Source organism: Bactrocera dorsalis, chromosome 5 (genome assembly GCF_023373825.1).
Source record: "Bactrocera dorsalis isolate Fly_Bdor chromosome 5, ASM2337382v1, whole genome shotgun sequence".
Classification (NCBI taxonomy): domain Eukaryota; kingdom Metazoa; phylum Arthropoda; class Insecta; order Diptera; family Tephritidae; genus Bactrocera; species Bactrocera dorsalis.
In genome coordinates this window covers 15,033,392-15,056,686 of record NC_064307.1, presented here as the reverse complement: position 1 = coordinate 15,056,686, position 23,295 = coordinate 15,033,392, and the positions used below count along the sequence as shown (strand labels likewise).

Sequence of the window (23,295 nt, the reverse complement as noted above, 5' to 3'; positions counted from 1 at the left end):
TGGGGCGTTGCCTCAAGGCAACTAAGGCCTAAGCTTTTTATACAAAAACTATACAACATAATATGAAGTATTTAAATATATAAGAGAAATAAGTAAGTTGAGAATAAAGAAGCAATAGATAAGTACCAGGGGCTATCACCAAAGATTAACCATCTCGATACACTTATAATAAGGTGCAAGAAAATAGTAATATCCTGAACATCCATGAATCAAATAAATAAACCTTGTATGACTAAAGTTTCAATGAGTGTTCTTCTATAAGGATATATTAGAAATTTGAGTGACTATTGTAAATAGGAATATCAAAACTATACAAAACAATAAAACCTTTATATTTAAACTCACTAAATTTAACTTTTTTTTGACTGTTCACACCAATGAAATAACAGGTTGATATTGTATTCGAAGCAATACCTTAACCTTAAATCTTCTTCCTACGATCTTTCCACATACAATTAAAGCTAATAATTGGCTGCTGGTGGTACTTGCTCATTCATCTATTTTACCGAGTTGATAACAAAGTTTAAAGTGCTAATTTCGAGTGCATTTATACTGCAGTTCTATATTTGGGATAGCATTAATGCCTTAGAGGTCAGCCCCGATTTGATTTTTACGAGCAATTAATTTTTACATTTCATTGTTTTAGATTATATTCGTACAAGGTTGTTTATACATTAATTATCTATAATATAAAAATATATATACACTCAAGTATACTTCTTAAAAAAGTCGCTAGAAAAACATTCTTCGATTCGGTTTAAACCCATAATTTGTATAGACCTGTCAAGTGTGTAAGTGCTAAAAATATATAAATAAAGAAAGTAGAAGCTATTTTACTTGGAGTTAATGTATAATAAGAATTAATTATGATATTTTTTTTTGCTTTTACAAACAGAGTTATAGATTTGTGTTATTAAGATAGTCTTTTAGCTCTCAGAGGGTGATGTGTTCTAGCTCAAAACCAAACAAAACAAAATATTTAAGACGACAAACTTTTTGGCAAAATTTATTTAATTTTTTATGCAACATATCCGCCGTATAATTATAACCAGTATTTTCGAACATCCGGCTGAATTTGCTTGATATGGTTGTTAATTGTATGTGAGGTACCTTAATGAAACCCAGGCAAAATTTTTTCCATACTATCCCACTACATGTTCGTTTTTCTAACAAATCTTATGGCGAATATCGAAGTCAGTATAAGTATAAAAGTGCTTTGATTTCGATCCTCTGAAATCCATTGAAACTTCTATGAAGCCATTGATTATGTGGTAATTCCCCAATTTCACATTTCTAATTCGTTGATGTGGGTTTATTGTTGAAAAAATATTTCGCCGAATTCCAATGTTTTGAAGTAAACTGAGCTTCTAGATGCGCAAATGATTTGATCATGCATTTACTGACTCCAATTTCAATTTAATGACAAGATAATGATCATTACTTTAACAGAAAGTGGAGCATTTTATCACTTTCCTTTCCTTTTCTGTTTTTGTTTTTTTGTTGCATCAGCTTTTAGTAAAGGGTTATTTTTTAAGAGCTTGATAACTTTTTTAAAAAAAAAAACGCATAAAATTTGCAAAATCTCATCGGTTCTTTATTTGAAAACGTTAGATTGGTTCATGACATTTACTTTTTGAAGATAATTTCATTTAAAATGTTGACCGCGGCTGCGTCTTAGGTGGTCCATTCGGAAAGTCCAATTTTGGGCACTTTTTCGAGCATTTTTTCGGCCGGAATAGCCCGAATTTCTTCGGAAATGTTGTCTTCCAAAGCTGGAATAGTTGCTGCTTTATTTCTGTAGACTTTAGACTTGACGTAGCCCCCACAAAAAATAGTCTAAAGGCGTTAAATCGCATGATCTTGGTGGCCAACTTACGGGTCCCATTTCCTTGATAATGAATTGTTGTCCGAAGTTTTCCCTCAAATGGCCATAGAATCGCGAGCTGTGTGGCATGTAGCGCCATCTTGTTGAAACCACATGTCAACCAAGTTCAGTTTCTTCCATTTTTGGCAACAAAAAGTTTGTTAGCATCGAACGATAGCGATCGCCATTCACCGTAACGTTGCGTCCAACAGCATCTTTGAAAAAATACGGTCCATGATTCCACCAGCGTACAAACCACACCAAACAGTGCATTTTTCGGGATGCATGGGCAGTTCTTGAACGCTTCTGGTTGCTCTTCACCCCAAATGCGGCAATTTTGCTTATTTACGTAGCCATTCAACTAGAAATGAGCCTCATCGCTGAACAAAATAAAGCGCGAAAACACATTTCGAACCGAACACTGATTTTGGTAATAAAATTCAATGATTTGCAGCGTTGCTCGTTAGTAAGTCTATCATGATGAAATGTCAAAGCATACTGAGCATCTTTCTCTTTGACACCATGTCTGAAATCCCACGTGAATCTGTCAATACTAATGCATGAAAATCCTAACCTCAAAAAAATCACCCTTATATTCTAAGAACGAAATACATATACAGGAAAGATATTATTTATCTTCAATTTAAAAGTGCTTACCACAGCCAGATTCATATGAACCGTGACTCAAGAAACCTTCGTGAGCTATAAAATAGTAGTTGGAGTCAGGAGTATGTTTATGCATTCACTTAATTTAAAATTGTTTTTGCTTCTCTGGTTTTATTTCTGGTTTAAGAATTAATGGCTAACGCTGACATCTCTTTCTTAGTGTTATTTTATTTTTTTGTTTGTTTTGTAAGTGGTTCTTCTGGGTACTACTTCTACTAATATACAACATAATTGACATTTTGCTCGTCTCATTCGTTAACCCTGCAATATTTTTGACGATTACATGTCGAATTAATGAGTTTATACTTTGAGGTAACAAAATCTTTAAAAAATATGAAAAATATTCGAGACTTTTACTAATTTTTTAAAGCTCTAGTATTTCCCATTCCACCAAAGGTAATCCTACCACGAATTTGCGTTCCATTTTATGATTCTCAGGCACTCCAACAACTCTTTCGAATTGATTACAGAAAAAATTTTAGAATTTTGCCAACATAAATTAAATATCAATATTAATCAGATTCAATATGTTTTAAATGTTTTACGAGTGTTGTGGTGAATTTTGCGAAAAAATCTTGGCATACTTTCTTATAACATCACATTGACGCTAGAACTGAAGCCGCTTGACCACCAAAATCGTCGTATTTTCGTAAATTGGGCTGAACAACTACTTGAAAATGATCCGGATTTTCATCGAAAAATCATATTCAGCGATAAGGCTCATTTCTGTCGTAAAGGCTTCGTCAATAAGCAAATTATGCGTTATACATAAGTCGGGCAGCAAACCACAAGTACGCCATGAGTCACCATTCCATCTCAAAAAAATTACGGTTTGGTGCGGTTTATGGGCCGGCGGCATCGGCTTTGAGCAGCGACGATTGATGAACTTCGTACGAATATCGAACGTGAAATTGCAGCAGTATCGGCCGATTTATGCTTGAAAGCCGTGGAAAATTAGGTTCAGCGTCTGAACTTCAGTAAGCGTGCCCGTGGAGGCCATACAAAAGAAATTGACCTCTATTCATAATGGCATCGAATGTACTTTCTTAGAAATAAAGAGTTTCGATCGATCTCAAACCGTTTTTGTTTTAACGAAAACAAACTTTTGTTTTATCTGAAACAAACTCTTATTGAAGACCCGTTATATGTTAATAAGGTAGCATAACTAACGGGGTTAAGGACTGAATTATGTCTCGATCTCGAGCGTTCATATCTAATACGGAAGTCTGCTCATTGTATACACAACAACTGACGGATTTGAACCTGCACAACTATATATTGAACAGGTACTAAACTTTTAATAAAGATTTGTCGATTTTGAGGTTACAAAGTTTTCGAAAACTGGCGACGTAAGTATGTGTTCTTGTGTTATTATTTTATTAAGCTTACAAACGGAATATTAATAGAAGAATATTTTTACTTTTTCATTTAATTTTTTCTTGTTTAATTAATAATAGAAAATAGTAAATATCTTACCTAATATAAATTTTTTTTTATAAAAAAATTTAGTTTTATTAATTTTATTTATCAACAATATTTCATTTATGAAAAGTCAGACCAATTAATAAAAAAAAAATATAAAAACATAACAAAACTCTTTACTTCTAGATATTTCTCTAAACTAACTAACGATGTAATATTGAACCGGTTACCTGCGAGAGATGGTGAGCTGCATAAAACAACAATAACATACTTCAACGTAAACAGTTTTCGACAAACTCTTAAATAAACCGACACTCCGCTCAGCTCATAAATGAGTTATACAAATATACGGGTTACTCAACCTCGCTCTTAAACTCAGCAAACATCGACAGCCAATGCGTTAAGAGCGTATTAGCCAAATGTGTGACGAAAGAAAATGTCGAAAAAGTAAAAGTCAACAAGCCAGCACCACGCGTCACAGATTAAAGAATTCTACATATGTATGTACTTTCTTTCCTATTCCCACACCTGCCTATTATCAAGAAATTCAAACAAAAAAAGTAAGAAAAGTGGCATTGCAGCTCGCTCCGAAGTGCTCGCATCTGTGTTATCTTCTATTCGCCGCTTCCAGAGCCGACGAGTGCAGCTTGTAGGGTGTGCTGGCAGCGCGAATGGACAACGATCGGCGCAACGAGCATAAATTGCGCCGATGTCCAACGGCGACGAGCAGTTACCAACAAGCAGCAAGCCGGTAAATAACAAACTAATAAACGCGCATCTTTCATTCGTAATCTGTGAAGATCTAAAACACAAGGAGCAAGAGTAAAACAAAGTGATCGTAGAAACCACGAAGCATAAGTTATAAAGAAGAAAACAGCAAATAGCTCAAAGAGTTTCTAGAATTTTTTAAACGTGGAGTTTGATCGAAGACTGTAAAGAAAGACATACAAAAATATATTGGATCTGAGACAAAGATCATTGGTAAATAGAAAAAACTTGTGACACTTGTTTTGAAGCAGTTATAAATTTTATTTGTGTTATAAAACGTGAACTGTTCGTATAAAGAAAATAAAAGAAAATATAGTTAAATAACCATTTAAGTGAAATCTCAAAACAAATTCAAGCAGACCGAGATAACCAAAAATTCATTTGCTTTTTGTGTCAACGCAAGCAGCATTAGAAAAGAGTTTTAGCCGCAGCTCACAGACTTTGCGCTATCACACGGCAAGTGTACCATAAAACTAAGCTACAACAACAAAAATGACAGGTTTCAATTTGAACGGCAGCAGCCTGCTGAAGACCAAAGCCCTCAATGGCAACAGCAATGGCGACGCGAACGGCAGGAACAACTACATTGCCGAGGAATGTCCCAAGTAAGTAGATTCGGAATTTTTTAGTCATTCATACGAAATATATATATCACACACAGCTATATTTATAATGACTACCAAATTTGCTTAAAAGTGTAGAGGTTAATTACTAATTTAATTGAAATGAACACTCATTAACACTTGCTTATTTACAACAAAAACAAAGAAAAACAATTTGTTTTTGAAATATTATTTTTTAAAAGAGGGGTGACTTCTGCTGATAATCAGCATTAAAGGAGTATTTTTAAAAAAACCTTTTGAGCGAAGTTTATATCTAAAAAAAATTTTCTAAACTAAAAGTATTTCTTTATTAATCTTGGTGGTTTCAAGCCACATTGAATTATATTTTTTTAATACTATAATAAAAAAAATTAATTAAAAAAAAATATTTTTAATTTCAAAAATCAAATTTTTATTCAAAATAATTTATTTTTAATATTTTACAAAATAAAAAAAAATATTTCCTTTATAATTTTAAATTAATTTTTATGTGAAAAAATTTCGATTAACTCTGTTTTCCTAAAAGCAATATGTTTTTTAAAGTAGAAAATATTTTTTATGACAAATATTTTTTTATAAAATATCTTTTAATTTTTGAAAAATAAAAAAAATTATTACTGATATTATATAAATTTCTTTTTAATTATATATATTTTTTCTAGTAATTCTAATCTTTTCGGAATTAAAAAAATGTAAACACATTTCTTAATTAATTTAATTTAAATTTAATAAAACTTAGCATGAAATAAATTATTAAAATCTGCTACTCCAACAAAATTATCTTTATAAATTGTTAACTGATATTCTTTTTAGAAAAATTAAACGTTTCTATCTTTTTTTAACAAAATGTGTTTAACAAAACTCTTCAAAAAAATTTTTTTTTCAAAGAAAAATAATAATATAAAAATAATTAGTTATATTTTTTTTAGTCTATCAGTACCTTTTTCACAATTATTTGATTTCAAAAAATCTTTAAACATTTTTTGGTTGATTTACAATTATTTGTAATTTTTCTGGTAAATTTTAGTAATTAAAATAAATTGAAAAATTAATTTAAATTAATTATTAAAATCAAAAATGTCAGTATATGAGACACAATTAATATTGCTTTAGCATTAAAAATTATATTTAAAAAAATTAAGTTAATTAAATTAAATTAAAAAATTAAAATTAATAAAAAAAATTTGAATTTAAAATTAAATTAAAAAATTAAAATTAATTTAAAAATGTTTAATTTAAAATTAATTTAATTTAATCAGTTTTAATTGATTAAATTAAATTTAAATTTGAAATTAAAATTTTTTAATTAATTTTAATGTTTTAAATGTATGTATGTATATTTTATTACTAAAGCTATCTTATTAATAGTCTCTCATACTTTTGTAGTTTTTTTTAATTAAATTTATTTTAATATATATTTTTCTACGTATACTAAACGCAATGCAAAATCACTGCTCAAATACTGTCGATCAACCTCTCAGCTGTTTAATTTCGTTCATGTTTGGCCTACATTGTTATAAATGCGTATGCATTTGTACATATACATATATGTATGTCTGTATACATATGTACGAGTATGCTCATTTCTACTTTTGAGTGAACAATTTCGAAATTGTATACCGTTCGCATGCCAAAACCACGCCAAATTCAAAACAAACGGCATACAAAGAAGGATTGCGATGATTAAGTAAAACTATTGAATGGTTTCTGCGTTTTTGTTTATTAACAAAGTAGTGAGTCCACATGGCACGGGTAATAAATAAAAATATAGGTACGAATTGTGCGACGAAAATATATATGAAAAAAAATTTAAATATTTGATTAATTCCAAACAAATTCACTCCAAATTATGATATTTCTTAAGAATGATCTCAGAGTCAATGAAATATTCGTAGATCTGCTTATTCTAAAGATATATCTAACGGCTTTACGTTTTACTAAAAATTGTTTGGGTGCATCTTTCCAAATGAAGAATTCTAGTATCGCGCCACTTTTTGTTTTTTTTTCCATTTTTTTCTTTTTTTTTCTTCTATTATTGTATTTTTTTGTTAACCTCCTTCCAATTAGGCGAATCGGCTCAGATAACCAATTGTATGATGCAAGAAATCTCAAAACAGCCATGTGTACCTATTTACGTGTACGTATGTATGTATGTCAATAAAATATACATACATATGTATGTAGATGATCACCAAGCACCTCAGATTAAGTGTCAAGCCAGTTGAAGCCAGTTATAGCCAGATTTTGGGTCCATTTTTCTTTGGTTTGTTTGTTTGTTGGCAATCATAGATAAATGAAACGAAAATATGCAAAGAGCACGTACAAAATTAAAAAAATAAAAATTAGAAATTCAAAAATCAAAAAATATAGCAGGATTTTGTAGAAAGTAATTAATTATGTTAATCTAGAAATTTTGTTGTATTATTGAAGAATAATTATAAGCATCTATTTAAATTTTAAATTTTTTGGATTTTTTTTTTTTGAGTACATTTCAAGTTTCTATGCATCAAAATTTTATTTTAATAATTTTTGGCATTTTTTATTATTTATTTATGAATATATTAATGTACACATACATATGTATATAGTATGTGCTTTCACCAGCCCTTTGTCATAACTGATCCATTTCGGGTCTCCAATACCATAATCAGGATCTTACTGGCTTTCACCCTGACAGGCAATTGCCCAGGTTTTTTGTCGAAGTCTGTGCACGTTAGGTACTGGTGGTTGTGTGAACCCACGTTGCTTTGTTGGCTCGCTTATTTTGCCCTTGGTAAGTTCAGCCGGCTAGAACCCCGCTGAGGGTTGTGAACGCTTATTTAAAGGCGGCATCTGTTCGCCGGAGCTTCATTGGGCCCATGAGGCATTTTGAGCCAAGCCCTTCTCTCCTGCAGCTCTTGGTCGGGGACTGTGTTTTACTATTTGCAGCAAACCTTCTTAGCATAGGCCGTCCACTATTCGAAAAATTGTTACTCTGGTAGTAGCCTGAGCACTTCCTTACCATCAGGCCCTTTCGTATCGGGCAAAATTATACTTTAAGTGCTAAAAATAAAAATTTATGCCATAAAAATGTACATATATTAAATGTCCAAATGTCAAAGTTCCTTAGGAAGAAGACAGTTCTAGAAATAAAATCTGTTTTTTTTTTAATACAAAGCAGTTCAAACGAAGAAAACATGTTACCCTTCACATACATTTGAAATTAGTGGCAATTTGTAAAAAAAACACTTGTTTCATTTAAGCCGCTAATTGTTAAAAACAAAAAAACAAACTTTCATATGCTGACTTTCTGAACCTGCCTTTGCGGCTGACGCACTAACTTAGCTTCACAACAATAACAATGGAAACTAATATTTTTCCAAACGTCCATCGACTTTGCTATCTACGAAATTGGACGAATTATGCATACCAACAAAAACAGAAAAATGCGAACAAACAGCTAAATAAGAAAAACAAAAATCATAAACAACAAAAATGTAGGCAAAAATTAGCATACATATGTATGTACAAGTCCATACATACAAACACATATAGTCACACATACTAAGAGCAGCGTTTGTTATGCTTGGGAGGCAAAAAAGGCATAAACAAACATGTATGTATGTATATACATACATATGTGCTATATGTTTTTATAGTGTGTGTGTGCAATTTTATAGCACAAACAACTATGCAAATATTTATGTACATATGTATGTATGTATGTAGTATATTTTTTATTATTATTATTAGGTGACTTAGCGAATTCGAGCTGTTATAAATTAAGTCTTGCCACGAGCCAGAGAAAAAAATTAGAAAAAGTAAAAATAAGAAGAAAAATATGAAAAAGAAGTAAAAATAAGAAGGAAAATAAGAAAATAGCTGAAAAAATAATAAAAATTAGAAAAAATCGAAAAAGAAAACGAAGAGTTAATACACATAATATTAACTGACTTCAAAAATCACCGAAAGTCAGCTGAGCTAACATAAAAATTTGAAATTGTAAAAAAAAAGATTTAAAAAAAACTAGCTCAAGACGTTGCCAGCCTTTTTAATTCATCATTTTATGCGCACATCCGCTACGAAGTAAAAAGTGTGTTGTTTAGGTCGCCTTGCTACGCGGCTGTGCGTAAACCGGTTGCGCGTTTTTCTAGCAATGGACAAAGTACAATTAAAGACAATTGGCACAACAACAAAAATTGCGTAAAGAAACTCACCTGTGAGCATAAAGTCCATACATAACTTGCTTTTGACCGCACTGACGCGAATTGTTGCCACAACAGCTGCTCGTTGAGGCCGCTTGCGGCAGACGCTGCGGCTTGTAAGTAGGTGTGTGCACTCACACAAGCGCAAAATGCGAGAAAAACACACGCAGATATACACATACACACATACACACATATGTGCGGTGAGTGTCATTGGCTGTAAAAAGTGGGTGTGTGCACCAAGTATGTGAATAAAAATACATATACATACATACATACATACATATATAAGTATATGCGCATCTATATGGCTGATAAACTTGTTTTTAGGCACATGTAGGTGCATGTATGCTCACTGGCAGTCATTTACGCACACATTTAAACTAATTTTTTATTAGTTCAATTAATTTAAACACGAAATTTCCGATAACTCGCCGAAAAAGTGAATGTCAATGCCAGAAAAGTTAATTAAATTATTATTGTTATTATGTGTACTTTCGCTTTTTTATTTATGTATGTATGTATATATAATTTTTTTATATTTATTTGTTTATTATGGTTCTCCAAAATAAATATGAGGTTGTTATTGGCATTTTTCTGTACTTTACCCACTTTTCTTAATTGATAGATAAGCTTATACTGTCTTTATCACTAAAACTAGCAAGTTCATATATTCTTTTCTTTTTATGGCATTTTATTGCCATTTGTTTTGGCAATCATGAATTATGACATTCTTGTCAAATCATTAAAGAATTTTGCATTTTTTTTTTTAATTTTTGCGTGTATACATATCTACAAATGCATGGTGTATGCGAGTGATCAAAAGTTTGCTGTTTTATGCTGACATTGCAAATGCTACTATGGGCAAAAAATAGTAAGACTTAGTTCATATATTTGAAATTTTTAATTCTTTAAATCTATGTCGTCTCTCTCAATGTATTTCCCGTTGGCTCTAATATACTTGTGCCAACGTTTTTTCCAATCCTCGAAACAGTGGTTAAAATAAATTTCCGGAGAAGCCCTCAATGCCCGTTGCGTTTGAGTTTGCTGAATAGCCAAAAGTCACACGGAGCTAAAACGAAGAGTTGTGGACCCACAATTCCCGTCTCTTTTTACTAATAGCTTAACACAAACGACGCATAATACTCAAATATTGTACATAGTATTCCTTGTTGACTGTTTGGGCTATCGGATGGAATTCGGAGTACACCACACCTCGATTATTGAAGAAAACTGTCAAGAAAACTTTGATTTTTGACCTGCTTTAAGTGGTTTTTTCGGCTTCGGCTCACTTCTCACACGATATTCGGCCGATTGATCGTCTGTTTTCGGGTCTTAAGCATAGATCCAAGCTCTATTGCCAGTAATAACACATTTCATGACATCCTGTTGGTAAGCATTGTTTCACAGTCGTTAAAACGACAATGTTTTTCGAAATTGAGAGATTTTGGAGCCAATCGTGCTTTTACCTTTAGGGCCACATGATCTTTCAAAATGGTTTTCACTGATCTTTTAGATATTTCAATAATGCCAGTAAGATCTCTGACTGTTAATCGTCGACTCTCAAGGTTTTTATTGAAGTGTTCATCTTCAGCTGATGTTGATGGCCATCATGGCCGTCTGTGACGTTCACGACCTTCTTTGAATAATTTTTATCAATCAAAAATACTTACTGGCAGCAAACAATTATCACCGAAGTCCTTTACCAACATGCTGAACGTTTCGGCATCAGAAATTTGATTCCACACACAAAATTTAAGGAACTTCTTTGTTGAATAATTTCACTCATCGCAAAGATTGCCGAATGAACTTTATGTACTTCAAAAAGGCAAGCATATACTACTAAACTCTAATGATTATTTTGATGTGAAATTTAGATATCACTGACAGTTTAGTTTTGTTTCATCAGATCAGAGAACGTTACACAATTGCCATTGAGGCCGAACCATATGATCTTTAGCTAACTTTAGCAATTGTTGCTCGTTCTCTTTTGGCAGCATAAGTTCTTGTCTTGGGCTTTGGGTCTTGAAATTTTTCTTTGTAAGCACTTTGCGGATGGTTGATGGGTCAGTTTTGTAGAGAATGCAGTTTGCACTTAGTAAATACTGATAATGTATACATTTTTCTTTTCAATATTAAAGAAAAATATAAAATTGAAAAACGAAAAACGAAGGACTTTGCTATTAATATGAAGAGCTCATACTTGGAAAGAATTTATTTGAGATGTCTACCTAGCAACTCTTTCAGAGTATAAAGTTAATACATTTTTGACCTACCTTATGAGACCATAACTTATTAATTTATTTTTCCATCATTTCATGTTTTGTAAAACAAAACTTTTTCTCATTATTTTCTTGAAGAAAAAAAGTAGACGCTTCTTTGACAAAGTCACCTAAGTCTTAAATTAGCGAACCAAAGTGTTGATGGCCGGAGGTCACACGATTCCAAACTTTCTATAGCACAAACATATACATATATATACATATATACAAATGTTAAATTGTATTAATATACTTATATAATTTACTTTTCACAAATTGGACAATTTATTTCAATTTCTGCAAATCCATGTCAACACTGTCGCTTAGAACAATTGAAGCAAATACATACTTACGAGTATGTATGTATATACGTACATATGTATGTGTATGAGAAATACAAATTATCACGCATATTTGTCGCCTTTTTACTTTAATTGAATTTGATTGATGATGTTTGGTTAATGCGTAGATTATCTCAAAGTACCTTGACACGTCGTGAGATAGATCAGCTACAAACGAACATAAATTGATATACATACATACATATGTCTGCATAAATATGATATATGCGTGAGTTAAGTGAAGCGCGCGAAATTGAAATTTACGAGCACCTAACCAATTCAGCTTATTATTTGTATTCTTTCACTTCCCGTGGGTCAGATGACCTTTCACATTTAAGAGTGGACTTAGTACATACTGATTACTGCAATTTGTATAACTAAAATAGAAATGTATGAATGCAGTAAAACTAAATTTGTCAATGCATGAAAACAAGACACTTGGAGAGTGGCGAATCAAACAAGCAACTGGTTCAACTGAAGAGAGCAAGTTTTATTAAATTGTTGTAGAACAATAGTTATAGAAAAATTAGTATATATGTACAACTTTGATGAGGTTTCAAGGTACTTTCTTGAATTGAAGTCAACGGCATAAGTTTGTTACTAGACCAAAGTCCATAAATTTTGTTGATGATTGTTGACTTGTTTGTATGTCAAACTCATAAACCTATGTCTCTTCGGCAGTAAAAATGCTCCCTATGAATGCGGGATCGGAATTCGCACGATCAAGCACATCCAAATATGTATATCTGTTTACGGTACTCTTTTTGAAAAAAATCGTCTTTGTCAGGACGAGTCGACCAAGAACGCGTTTCATACCCAAAACTTCCACGAAAATGTTTCGAACGGACTCGCGAAAGATGTCGAGCTCTCTTGCCTTCTCACTTGTTTAAGGGGTTACTTGGGCTTCCAGCCTTTTTTGAATAATTTTTTTTCTCATATAAAAAATGAAATTTTCGGCAAAAAATATTTTCAACTCGGAAAAAGATGCTCCCGCGTTGGCAGAATAACTAATCCCTACAGGATCATCTAAAATAAAAAAATGCGTATTGTAATTAAAACTTAGTACTTGGACGAAGGAAAAAAAGTGAAAATTTCTTGGCAAATATTTTTACAAAAAAATTAAAATTTCAGTGAAACTTTCGCAACGATTTTTTTTTTTCAAATAGTTGTAATCGAAAAACAATCCTTCGTTCAAGTCTTTAAGAATTGTATCTCAAAGATCTGTGAAAAATTTCATGAAGATCGGTTGAGTAGTTCTTGTTCTTGCCAACCGACTTCAAAAACTGTTTAAAGACGACGCACTTGCCCTAGCTAGCCTCGAGCGCATAAGTTCTCAAGACTGTATCTCCGAAACGATTACTCGGTTTAACTTGAAAATTTAGGATAATATTCTAGAGATGTTGTAGAATATAATAAGACAATGAAAAAATCGATTATTTGAAACCCCTAAACCCATGTAACCTCTTAATACAATCATCAGTTAAAGAGGTTGAAGCTCGTCCAGCACGAGGCCTGTTTTCAACGATCTCTCGACCGCCTTTAAAGGCTTTGTACCACACGTAGCCTTCTGTTTTTACTAAAACTGAATCATCCTAAGCCTTTTCCAATATTCGCTTTCGCATCCAATTGGTTAGAAATACAAAATTTTAGACAAATTCTTTGTTGGATATTTTTGTCCATTGTAAAAATCGCAACGCACTACTGAGGTGTACCGGCTTAAGTAGCTACTGTACACAAATTGTTTGATAGATCACGTTCAAATTTGGCATAGTAACTAAAGAAAGCCCTACCAACTTTTTGGATTTTTTTCCTTGATGTCGTTTTTTCTTTTTATACAAAAATTTTTGCCATATACATATGAAGTTTCCTCAGAAAATACAAAAACACAGTAAACGCGTCAAATTTGCTTTTGTACTTCATTTACCTAGTATTTTGTAACAACAGATAATTTATTTTATCTACTTCCTCAACAAACTATCTAAAATGGCATGCAAATATCTATCAAAAATAATTACACACGTCTCAGTTTAGTTCCTCATTGTTGGTCCAATAGGAAATTGGTAGAAAGTAGTTGGGATTGCATGAATAATCGAACTCGCTGCTCACTTCCGTTTGAAAATTAACTACAAATGCTCGTATGCTTACATATGTACAATTTTCCTTAACAGAGCATGCTTTGTTTAATTAACTTTGTTGTTTTTCCGTTAATATGTTGTTCAGTTCAAATATTGGCATATTTTGCCAAAGGGGCTGTAAAGGGTGCTTAACTGACAACAATGTTAGCGGAATTATTCATCATAATTCTAATTTGAATATATAATTTTATTTGCACATGCATTTATGTGCACTTTAGCACGCTTAGGCATGTGAACACATGTTTGCTCTGTGCAAATAATTTATTTTGAAAACAAATCAATACTGACCTTACTACAACATCAGAATAATGATCTATAATTTGATAATAAACATTACACGCATTACATAACCATGTGATGCATTCACTCAAAATACCTGATAAGTTGGCTGAATTTGCAATAGTTGCGCTGATACATGAGGGTGGTTCTTAATTTGTTCGCAAAACTTTTGTTTGTCTGTTGAACAATTAATCGCAAAGGAACTTGTTGGTATGAAGCAGCATTTTTTATTTTTTCTGAGTAAATTCTTTGAAAGATTTTTAAATTTATTTTGTGCATAAGGGGAAAGCTAGTAAGCAATAGTATTGCTGGAAGGCAACAACTCGCCTATAAGCGCGGTCTATGAGAATAAAGAAGAAGAAGAATACCATGAGCCTTTGTTGAAGGTAGGAAAGTTATATGAAGGTTTTGCATTTAGGGTTCAAATTATTATGAAGCCTTAGACAAAACTAAAAAATCTTGGTTTTGATTGGTCAGTTTGTAGAGCAACTATATGATGTACTTGTCCGATCTGAATAATATGTTCAGAGATTATAGCGCTCCTTTGAGCAATCATTTTTCTTAAATTTCGTGAAGATATCTTGTCAAATAAAAAAGATTTCCATATAAGGGCTTGAGTTTAATCGATCAGTTTGTATGGCAGCTATATGCTATAGAAGTCTGATCTGAAAAATATATTCGGAAATTGTAGCGCTGCATTAGGCAATAATTCTTGCCAATTTTCATGAATATATCTGGTCAACTAAAAAAGTTGTCCATACCAGAACTTGTCGGTTTATATGGCAGCTATTAGCTATAGTTATCCGATCTATATAATTTTTTCGGAGATTTCGTTATTGGCTCTGGCAATAATCTGTGCCAAACCTCTTGAAGATATCTCAACAAATGAAAAAGTTTTCCATACAAGAACTCGATTGGCATCGTTCAGTTTATATGGCAGCTATACGCTATAGTAGTCCAATATCGGCAATTCCAACAAATGAATAGCTTGTTGGGGAGAAAAGGACGTATGCAAAATTTCAGATCGATATCTTAAAAATAAGGGACTAGTAGCAGTAAATGCAAACCAGCATACTGGTCGGCTTGTCTGAATCGTCACAGCTTGTCAGGCTGATCATTTATATATATTTTTTACAGGGATGTCGGATTTTCTTCTTTCTTCCGGGTAAAAATACTTTCTAAGCTGAGTTTTTACATTAAAAATACTACTAAGCATTTGGCCACAACCTAATGTATGAGCACAAAATATATACACACACTCACACATTTTTTTTGCACAGCATTGATTGTGTTGTCAATCAATTAAGTTGTCATAAAAAGTTCTAGTTCACTAGTTTCGTAAGAAATTTGCCCAGCAAAAAGCGATTTATTGATTTTTTTGTAATAATTACTGATAATTATTGGAAGGGGCGTAATTGCCTCATAGTCAACAAACAACAATAACAGTTGTTGTTTTAAACATGAAAGTAAACAGAAAAAGATCGATAATAACTCTCAATACAAAAACAAGTAATAATTAAAGCAAAAGCACACACACATGTAAACAAAATATTTCGCACTAAAATAAAAAACAAATAAAAAGACACAGCAAATTAGCTAACAAGCGGCCAACAACACAACAAATTCTATCAATAAATAGCACCTCACACCTTCGAATTTAGTTTGCAGTTATCAAGCGAAGGTCACACACTTACACACCCACACACATGCACGCACGCAAGCACACCTGCCGAATAAACTGCAATTTCTGCAAGAAAACACTATACTACAACTACAACAAAATGAAATTTCTGCAACAAAACACTACAACAACAACAAAATATAATTTCTGCACCAAACCACTACTACAACAACAAAACGCCATGCGGATACTGAATTGTGTCACTTTTTTAAACTCACTCTCTCTCTCTTTTGTTGTAATTCCAGCGATGCCGCCGGCTCGACGTCCGCTAACAATAACAATGACAACAATCAGCAGGAAACCTTGGATGAAGTCGAAGTCGAGAATCGCATTAAGATGGTTATAAATGAAGAAAAGTTTGTAGTCCAAATTTTCGAAATTTTCAATTTTCGTCTTTTGTCCTTTTTTATATTAACACACGTTTCGATGTAATGTTTTTGATTTAATGTTGTTGTCCAAATTCATCAAAATTAGCACACAATTACTTACACATGTTTGATATTAACTTTTTTTGTGAATAAGTAGACAAGAAACTTTTTCTCATTTATACAAAAAAACAAAAAAAAACACGTATATGTGTACCTCCGTCTTAACCAACTGTCCTGCCTATACCCCCTGATTTATTACTTTGTTTTTGTTTAAGTTGCGTAATATTTTTAGTTTTTTTTCAAATAACTGCACTTTATTAAATTTAGCCAATTTTTTATTTTTTTAATTATTTATTACTACTTTTATAGTGTATTTTTTATTTATTTAATATTATTTTTCGTGTTTTCTTTACAATTTTGTTTATTTCTGTTGTCGTATTTTATTATTAATTTTCTCTGTTATATTGTATATAAAGTTTTTTCTTTCTAAATTTATTTTGTTACTCATTTTGTTGTATTTAATTTTTCTATACCCTGAACAGAATATATTAAGTTTGCCACAAAGTTTATAACACACTGAAGGAAACTCCCGAGTCCGAGCCCGAGCCCGACACTGACGAGCTGACACGATTTAGCCAAGCTCGTCTGTCACATACCGGAACTAGTCCCTCAGGTCTTGAGATATCGATTTGAAATTTTGCCGCCTTCAAAGTAATCCCCAGCATCCTCAAAAAACGTTTCATAGGCTCTTTTTGGGATAATCTTCAGCTCCTTCATCGAATCTTCGATCGACTGAAAGCGGGTTCCATTCCTATGATTGTTGAATTCTTTGCAAGTCAAACTTATAAACCCATGTCTTATACTCTCTATGAATGTGGGATCGAAATTCGCACGATCAAGCATGTCCAAAGAGTACTGTTTACCGTTCAAAATTTGAGACAACCAACCATTGAGGTGTACCGACTTAAGCAGCTAGCAATTAAGGGCAGTCCTACCAACTTAACAAAATAAATTTTTTTGAAATATATAACCGGGGAATTTAATTATAATTTCTAGATGATTTTTTGTCCCAATTTATATAAAGTAAATGATCAGCGCCTGCCTGTCTGTACGTCTGTCTGTATATAATCGAACCAGCCCCTCAGTTTTTGAGGTATCAATCTGAATTTTGGCGCACGTTCTTTTCTTTCCAAAATTCTGCCCGTTAGTAGGGATGCTGATATTGGATCACTATACCTGTTATACAGATTGAGCGATAAAAATCATGTTTTTGAATAAAAAAATCATTTGGCAAAATATTTTCAAGAAGAATGGATTTATTTTCCAAGGGAACGATATTATCTCTGAAGAAATTGTTTGGATCACAACATATGTAGATAAATATATAACTGCCATATAAAATTGCCGATCAAAATCATGTTCTTGTATGGTATCTTTGTATTTGTGAAGGGTATTATAGCTCCGGTGCAACCGTAGTTAATGTTTTTTTCTTCTTTCGGTCCTTTTTGTATGCTTGCGCACACATTTTTAATCTCATTCATAAATTTTTATAGCCCCCAATGGTTTCCCTTATCAGTTCAAAGCTATTAGGCAGCATAAAAGAATTTTGACACGTTCCTCAATTTGTTTTTTAATTACATTTTTGATAGTTTAAATTATCAACGACAAGATTTATAGTGTTAATTGAAAGCTTTTTAATTACTTAATCACAGGAAACATATCATATCTTCATGTTCGATTAGATAACTTGCGGAAGAGATTTTGATACTAGATACTGACAACAATTACTTGATATTTTTTTATTTAAAAAAAACAAAAAAACACACCTATGCTGTCTTCGATACGCTAAGCGTTACCCTCCGGCGAATCGAACAAACTATGCACAAACTTTAATGTGGTGTCCTCATACTCTCTTGAAATGACGAGTCGTAAATTTAGTTCGATAGAAATATGTCATTGTTTCTTAAATTGCTTTGTCATTATACTTCTTGGAAAATTAGTGCACTTCAAAACTGACCTTTCAGAAACAATTATATTTTCGACTCATCCACTGATTTTCACCAGAGTAATATAACATTCGAAAGGATCCTAAAAAATATCTTCTAGAATGAGCAAAATTATGCAGTCTGCTTGATATATGACAAATGTCCCTTACATATACATATGTACATACATATACATATGCAGTTATATTCACAATCGTTCCTGGGAACCACCTGAAGTGTTATTTATGGTATTAAGCATGAGTGGCGTTTTTCTCGCTTCACTTATCTTATCACGCTTTCCCTTTCAATGAATTTTCAAAGTCAAAACATCTGTGAATTATAACAACCTCGTAAAGAACAAGCTAGATAACAATTGCAATTAAAATTCATGGTATAGTCGGTCATACATAAATATTAATTATTTTACGATAACTGTAATAAGTAAAAGAGGGCTTGTCAATGTAACATGTTCGAAAGTACAGCAGATGATTCATGAGGTGTTTACAATTTTTCGAAGTACCTACATACATACGTGTGTTTTGCCTCCAATTTCGCTTTTTTTAACCAAGACTTCGAGCAACTTGTGATCTATATTGAATAACTATAATATTATTTGAATATTTATGATTGTTTTGATAAGTTTTTTTTTCAATGAATTTCAAGCGCTTTGGTTTCCTATGAAATATATTTCATATTTTCATTTTATTTTTAAGGTTAGTTATTTGTGGAAACATCTTTAGAAATTGTTTTCTTGTTCTTTACATTTTAAAAGTCATTATTATTATTTCGCACTCAATTATTTTTTGAAAATCTCAATTTTAGCATTTTGATGTGAGAAAAATACAAGATTGAGTAGGGGACTTAAGAAGGGAAGTACGAGATTTGTTCAAAAAATTGCTTTTTTCTTCCGTTTACATTAATGTTGTCGCTTTAAAAATAATCCCTATTCGGGAGAATGGATCCATGTGTAGAAGTTCACACAAGTGAGAAAAGTTATCCCACTTGGGAGTGGCCAGAAACGATTTGTTTACATATGAATCAAGCAGCTCACGACTTCCGATCTTAGACCAAATATCTTCTGTGTAGCCAAAAACCATCCATTTAAAGGCGAGCTAAAGTGAGAAGGTGTCAGCGCTTCTCCCAATCGTTGAAAGACTGCTCAATCTCGATTCTTGACCCGTTCAGCGGTTTTCATCCAAGTATATTGTATAAACGACCACCTTTTAAGGTTCTCTTTATATTTGGAAATTGGAAAAGGACAAGCAGGCGAATATGGAGGCTGCGGTATCATTACAATATTGTTTTTGACCAAGAACTGAAACAATTAAACTCTCCAAACCATAGAAATTTTAAAATTTCCATTATTTTCTGAATACACCTCACATGTAGATATCTCATATGTTTCTAGTTAGTTTGAGGTTATGATTTTTCGGAGTTGAATGAAAACTTTGAGATTCCGTTTATGAAAAAACATGCCGAAATCCGAATAAGTGAATATACGAACATTGAGCTGTGGTTTGAAGACCTTGTATATGTATTTGTAGTCTTCGAAACAGTTGTTATTGTCTTAAAATTAATGGGAAAGATAAGAAAAGCAGAGTTGCTTGTTTCTGATAACAAATTTTGGTAAAATATTTTCAACTTTATTTTTTAAACGAAATATCAAAACAGATAACTAAATATTAGTAAATGAAACTCAAATTTTTGTTGGTCTAACGTTTTTGCGCTTGACGGCGTCAAATTATTCTGCTCGGAGCGACAAAGCCGTGGGGTTGTAAACAAAATTGTTTTTGTGACTTTTATGTTTTGAATTTTTCGTTGTTTTTGTATACACAAATATTTTTGCACAAAATTTTATTTTCTACACAAAAATGTTGGGACATCAACAAACAGTAACAACACAAACAGCATTGAGGTTTTTGTTTTACACCGACTTACAAACACACACACACACACATATACATATATATTTTTAATAAATATTAGAAGAAATATTGATTTTTAACCACTTCTTCTCTTTACTTACAGCTACTCCTATGAGCTGATCAAAGAGATCGCCGATTACTTTTTGGAACGCACCAGCATTCGTCCGGTCATCGGCATCATTTGCGGTTCGGGTTTGAATTCGCTAGCCGATCACATCACCGGCACACAAGCATTCGAATACAAGGACATACCGAACTTTCCCGTCTCTACGGTGGAGGGTCATGTCGGTCGCATGATCTTCGGCTATTTGGAGGGCATGCCCGTCGTTGCCATGCAGGGTCGCTTCCACTACTATGAGGGCTATCCGTTGGCGAAATGCTCCATGCCTGTGCGTGTCTTGAAATTGGTCGGCATAAAGTATTTGTTCGCCACAAATGCCGCTGGCGGTCTCAACCCGAAATATAAAGTCGGTGACATCATGATCGTGCGCGATCACATCAATATTATGGGCTTTGCGGGCAATTCGCCGCTGCAAGGACCCAACGATCCACGCTTTGGTCCACGCTTCCCGCCCATGACGAACGCCTACGATCGTCATTTGGTGCGTAAGGCACGCAAAGTGGTGCGCGACATGGGCATTGAGAATGATGTGCATGAAGGTGTCTACACCTGTCTGGGTGGTCCCAATTACGAGACTGTGGCCGAGTTGAAAATGTTGCGCATTATGGGCGTGGATGCGGTGGGCATGTCCACGGTGCACGAAGTGATCACGGCCAGGCATTGCGATCTGACGGTGTTCGCTTTCAGTTTGATCACGAATAAGTGTGCCTTCGACTACGACAGCAGCGAGGAGGATGCCAATCATGAGGAAGTCGTAATGGTTGGCAAATCGCGACAAACCATTTGTGGTGAATTAATGTGTCGCGTGGTGCGCGAGTTGGCCGAGGAGATGCAGCAGAAGAATGGCAAGAAATAAGCGCTGAAGCCGGGGGAAACGAACCAAAAATATCTTAGTTTGTAATCATAGCTTAGCTTGCTACGTAGTTACGTATAAAGAAACATGAAAAAAGACATAAGTAAAGAGTAGCGTATAAAAACAAGTGGGAGCGAGATAGTGCGTTCGTATGTACTCTAGTTACGCACCTAGCACATACACAAACCACTGGCCGCTTATAACTACAGACATGTATTATGAGGTAACGCTTAAGCAATATAAGATTACTCTGTAGCTTTGCACTAGATTTGTAGTTGTATACAGTTTTTATTATGTTTTGTGTTGGCTCAGTTTGTTGACTCTGTAAGATCTATTTATATATGTATGTATGTATGTAGACAGTTTTATATACAATATTATTAACATTACGGTATTTGTACGCGTTCGACTTTGAGTCACCCACTATTTGTTGCATTTAATATTGTAGTTTTTTATTTCATAAAGACAGCCCAATGCGCGCAGTAAGCCGACAGTGAATATGTAGCCCTTTAGCATTTAGGCGTGTCCAATACCTAACTAATGCGTTGTCTACTGTATTATATAAAACTTATTTATTATTTTTAAGTGTAAAGTATACATGTGTTGTACTTTTAGCATTTACATATTAACTATAACTGTATTCAACATTATTTATTAGAATGTACTTCTTCTGTATTGGCGTAGACACCGCTTATGCGGTTATATTAGAATGTACTACTCTTTTTAAAGAAGATATGAATTTGCACAATAATAAGTATTTGATTGACGTATTGAAACAATTTATTGTATTTTGGATCAAATAATAAAACAATTATATACTATTGAGCACCCAAAATAATTTAAAGTGATTTTAATTTTTTTCATTACTCAAATGAACTGCTGTGTGCTGGCTTTCCACGAAAAAGTAGCTCATGTCGAATTTGTGGGTTCTTAGTTTAACACAAATGTTTTTTCTTATTTTATGCATTTTGAAGGGTCATCCTAGAGCTCTAAAAATGCTTAACTTACCCTCCCTCACTGTCTTTTACTGCAGACAGGGTATATTAAGGGGTTACTTACTAATTCTAACAAAATATTTCATTTTTTATATGAGAAAAAAAATTGTTGAAAAAAGGCACTTTTTTACCAAAGGAAAAATGCTTAGTTAAGCAATTTTTTCTCATATAAAAAATTAAATATTTTCTAAGAACTTTTTTATTGTTACAAATATACACTATTAGATAAAAAAAATTTTAAATATTAAAAAAAATATATATATATTTTAAACTCGGCCATTGCGACGCCATTTCTAGTGACCCTCGGGGGAAAAAGGTGTGCCCGCGTTGGCAAGAACCCCTTATAAGATCATCTAAATTGAAAAAATACAAGTTTCAGTTAAAACCTTAACTTAAAAGTTGCGCGAAGGAAAAAATTTAACATTTCTTGGCAGACATTTTTACAAAAAAATGAAAATTTCAGTGAAAATTCCCCGACATTATTTTCTTCAAATAGTTGTAATCGAAAAAAAAAACCTTCGTCCAAGTCTTTAAGAATTGTATCCCAAAGACATCTGTAAAATTTCATAAAGATTCGTTGAGTAGTTCGCGAGAAATTTTGCCAATCGCCTTCACAAATACAGTTTCAGGAAAGAAACGTTTAAAGACCCCGCACTTAGCCTAGCTAGCCTTGAGCGCACAAGTAATCAAGGCAGTAGCTCCGACACTATTACTCGGATCAACTTGAAAATTCTTGGCAACATTCTAGAGGTGTTTTAGAATTTAATAAGATAATAAATAATAAGAACAAATAATAAAACGGCAGAGGCTTTTAAGTAAATATATATAAATGTTGAGCATGACGA

The 23,295-nt window shown here is 32.8% G+C and overlaps 2 protein-coding genes across 3 annotated transcripts in view; both read left to right on the top strand.

Annotated features, from left to right (window-relative positions):
* Positions 1-4,403, top strand: part of LOC105227973 (uncharacterized) — a 193,251-nt gene extending 188,848 nt beyond the window's left edge. The window contains exon 14 of the mRNA XM_049458906.1: positions 4,139-4,403. Coding sequence (XP_049314863.1) covers positions 4,139-4,155 — 17 coding nt within the window. The 3' untranslated portion in view covers positions 4,156-4,403. The remainder of the gene's footprint in view (positions 1-4,138) is intronic.
* Positions 4,404-4,681: 278 nt separating this feature from the next.
* LOC105227970 (purine nucleoside phosphorylase) lies at positions 4,682-22,273 on the top strand. Of its 2 annotated transcripts, XM_049458919.1 has the most exons (3): positions 4,686-5,325; positions 16,449-16,559; positions 20,585-22,273. In XM_049458919.1, the coding sequence occupies exons 1-3, from the start codon at positions 5,213-5,215 to the stop codon at positions 21,456-21,458; spliced, it is 1,098 nt and encodes a 365-aa protein (XP_049314876.1). In that variant the 5' UTR covers positions 4,686-5,212; the 3' UTR covers positions 21,459-22,273. The 2 variants fall into 2 exon arrangements, with proteins under 2 accessions (XP_049314877.1, XP_049314876.1); XM_049458920.1 differs by lacking the exon at positions 16,449-16,559 and having other exon boundaries at positions 4,682-5,325.
* The last annotated feature ends 1,022 nt before the right edge of the window (positions 22,274-23,295 follow it).

Bases quoted from the DNA above. Each gene is read 5' to 3' on its own strand.
- LOC105227970 (XM_049458919.1), top strand. From the start codon at position 5,213: ATGACAGGTTTCAATTTGAACGGCAGCAGCCTGCTGAAGACCAAAGCC. The intron at 5,326-16,448 runs GTAAGTAGATTC...TTGTAATTCCAG, and splicing joins ATTGCCGAGGAATGTCCCAA to CGATGCCGCCGGCTCGACGT. The intron at 16,560-20,584 runs GTTTGTAGTCCA...CTTTACTTACAG, and splicing joins ATGGTTATAAATGAAGAAAA to CTACTCCTATGAGCTGATCA.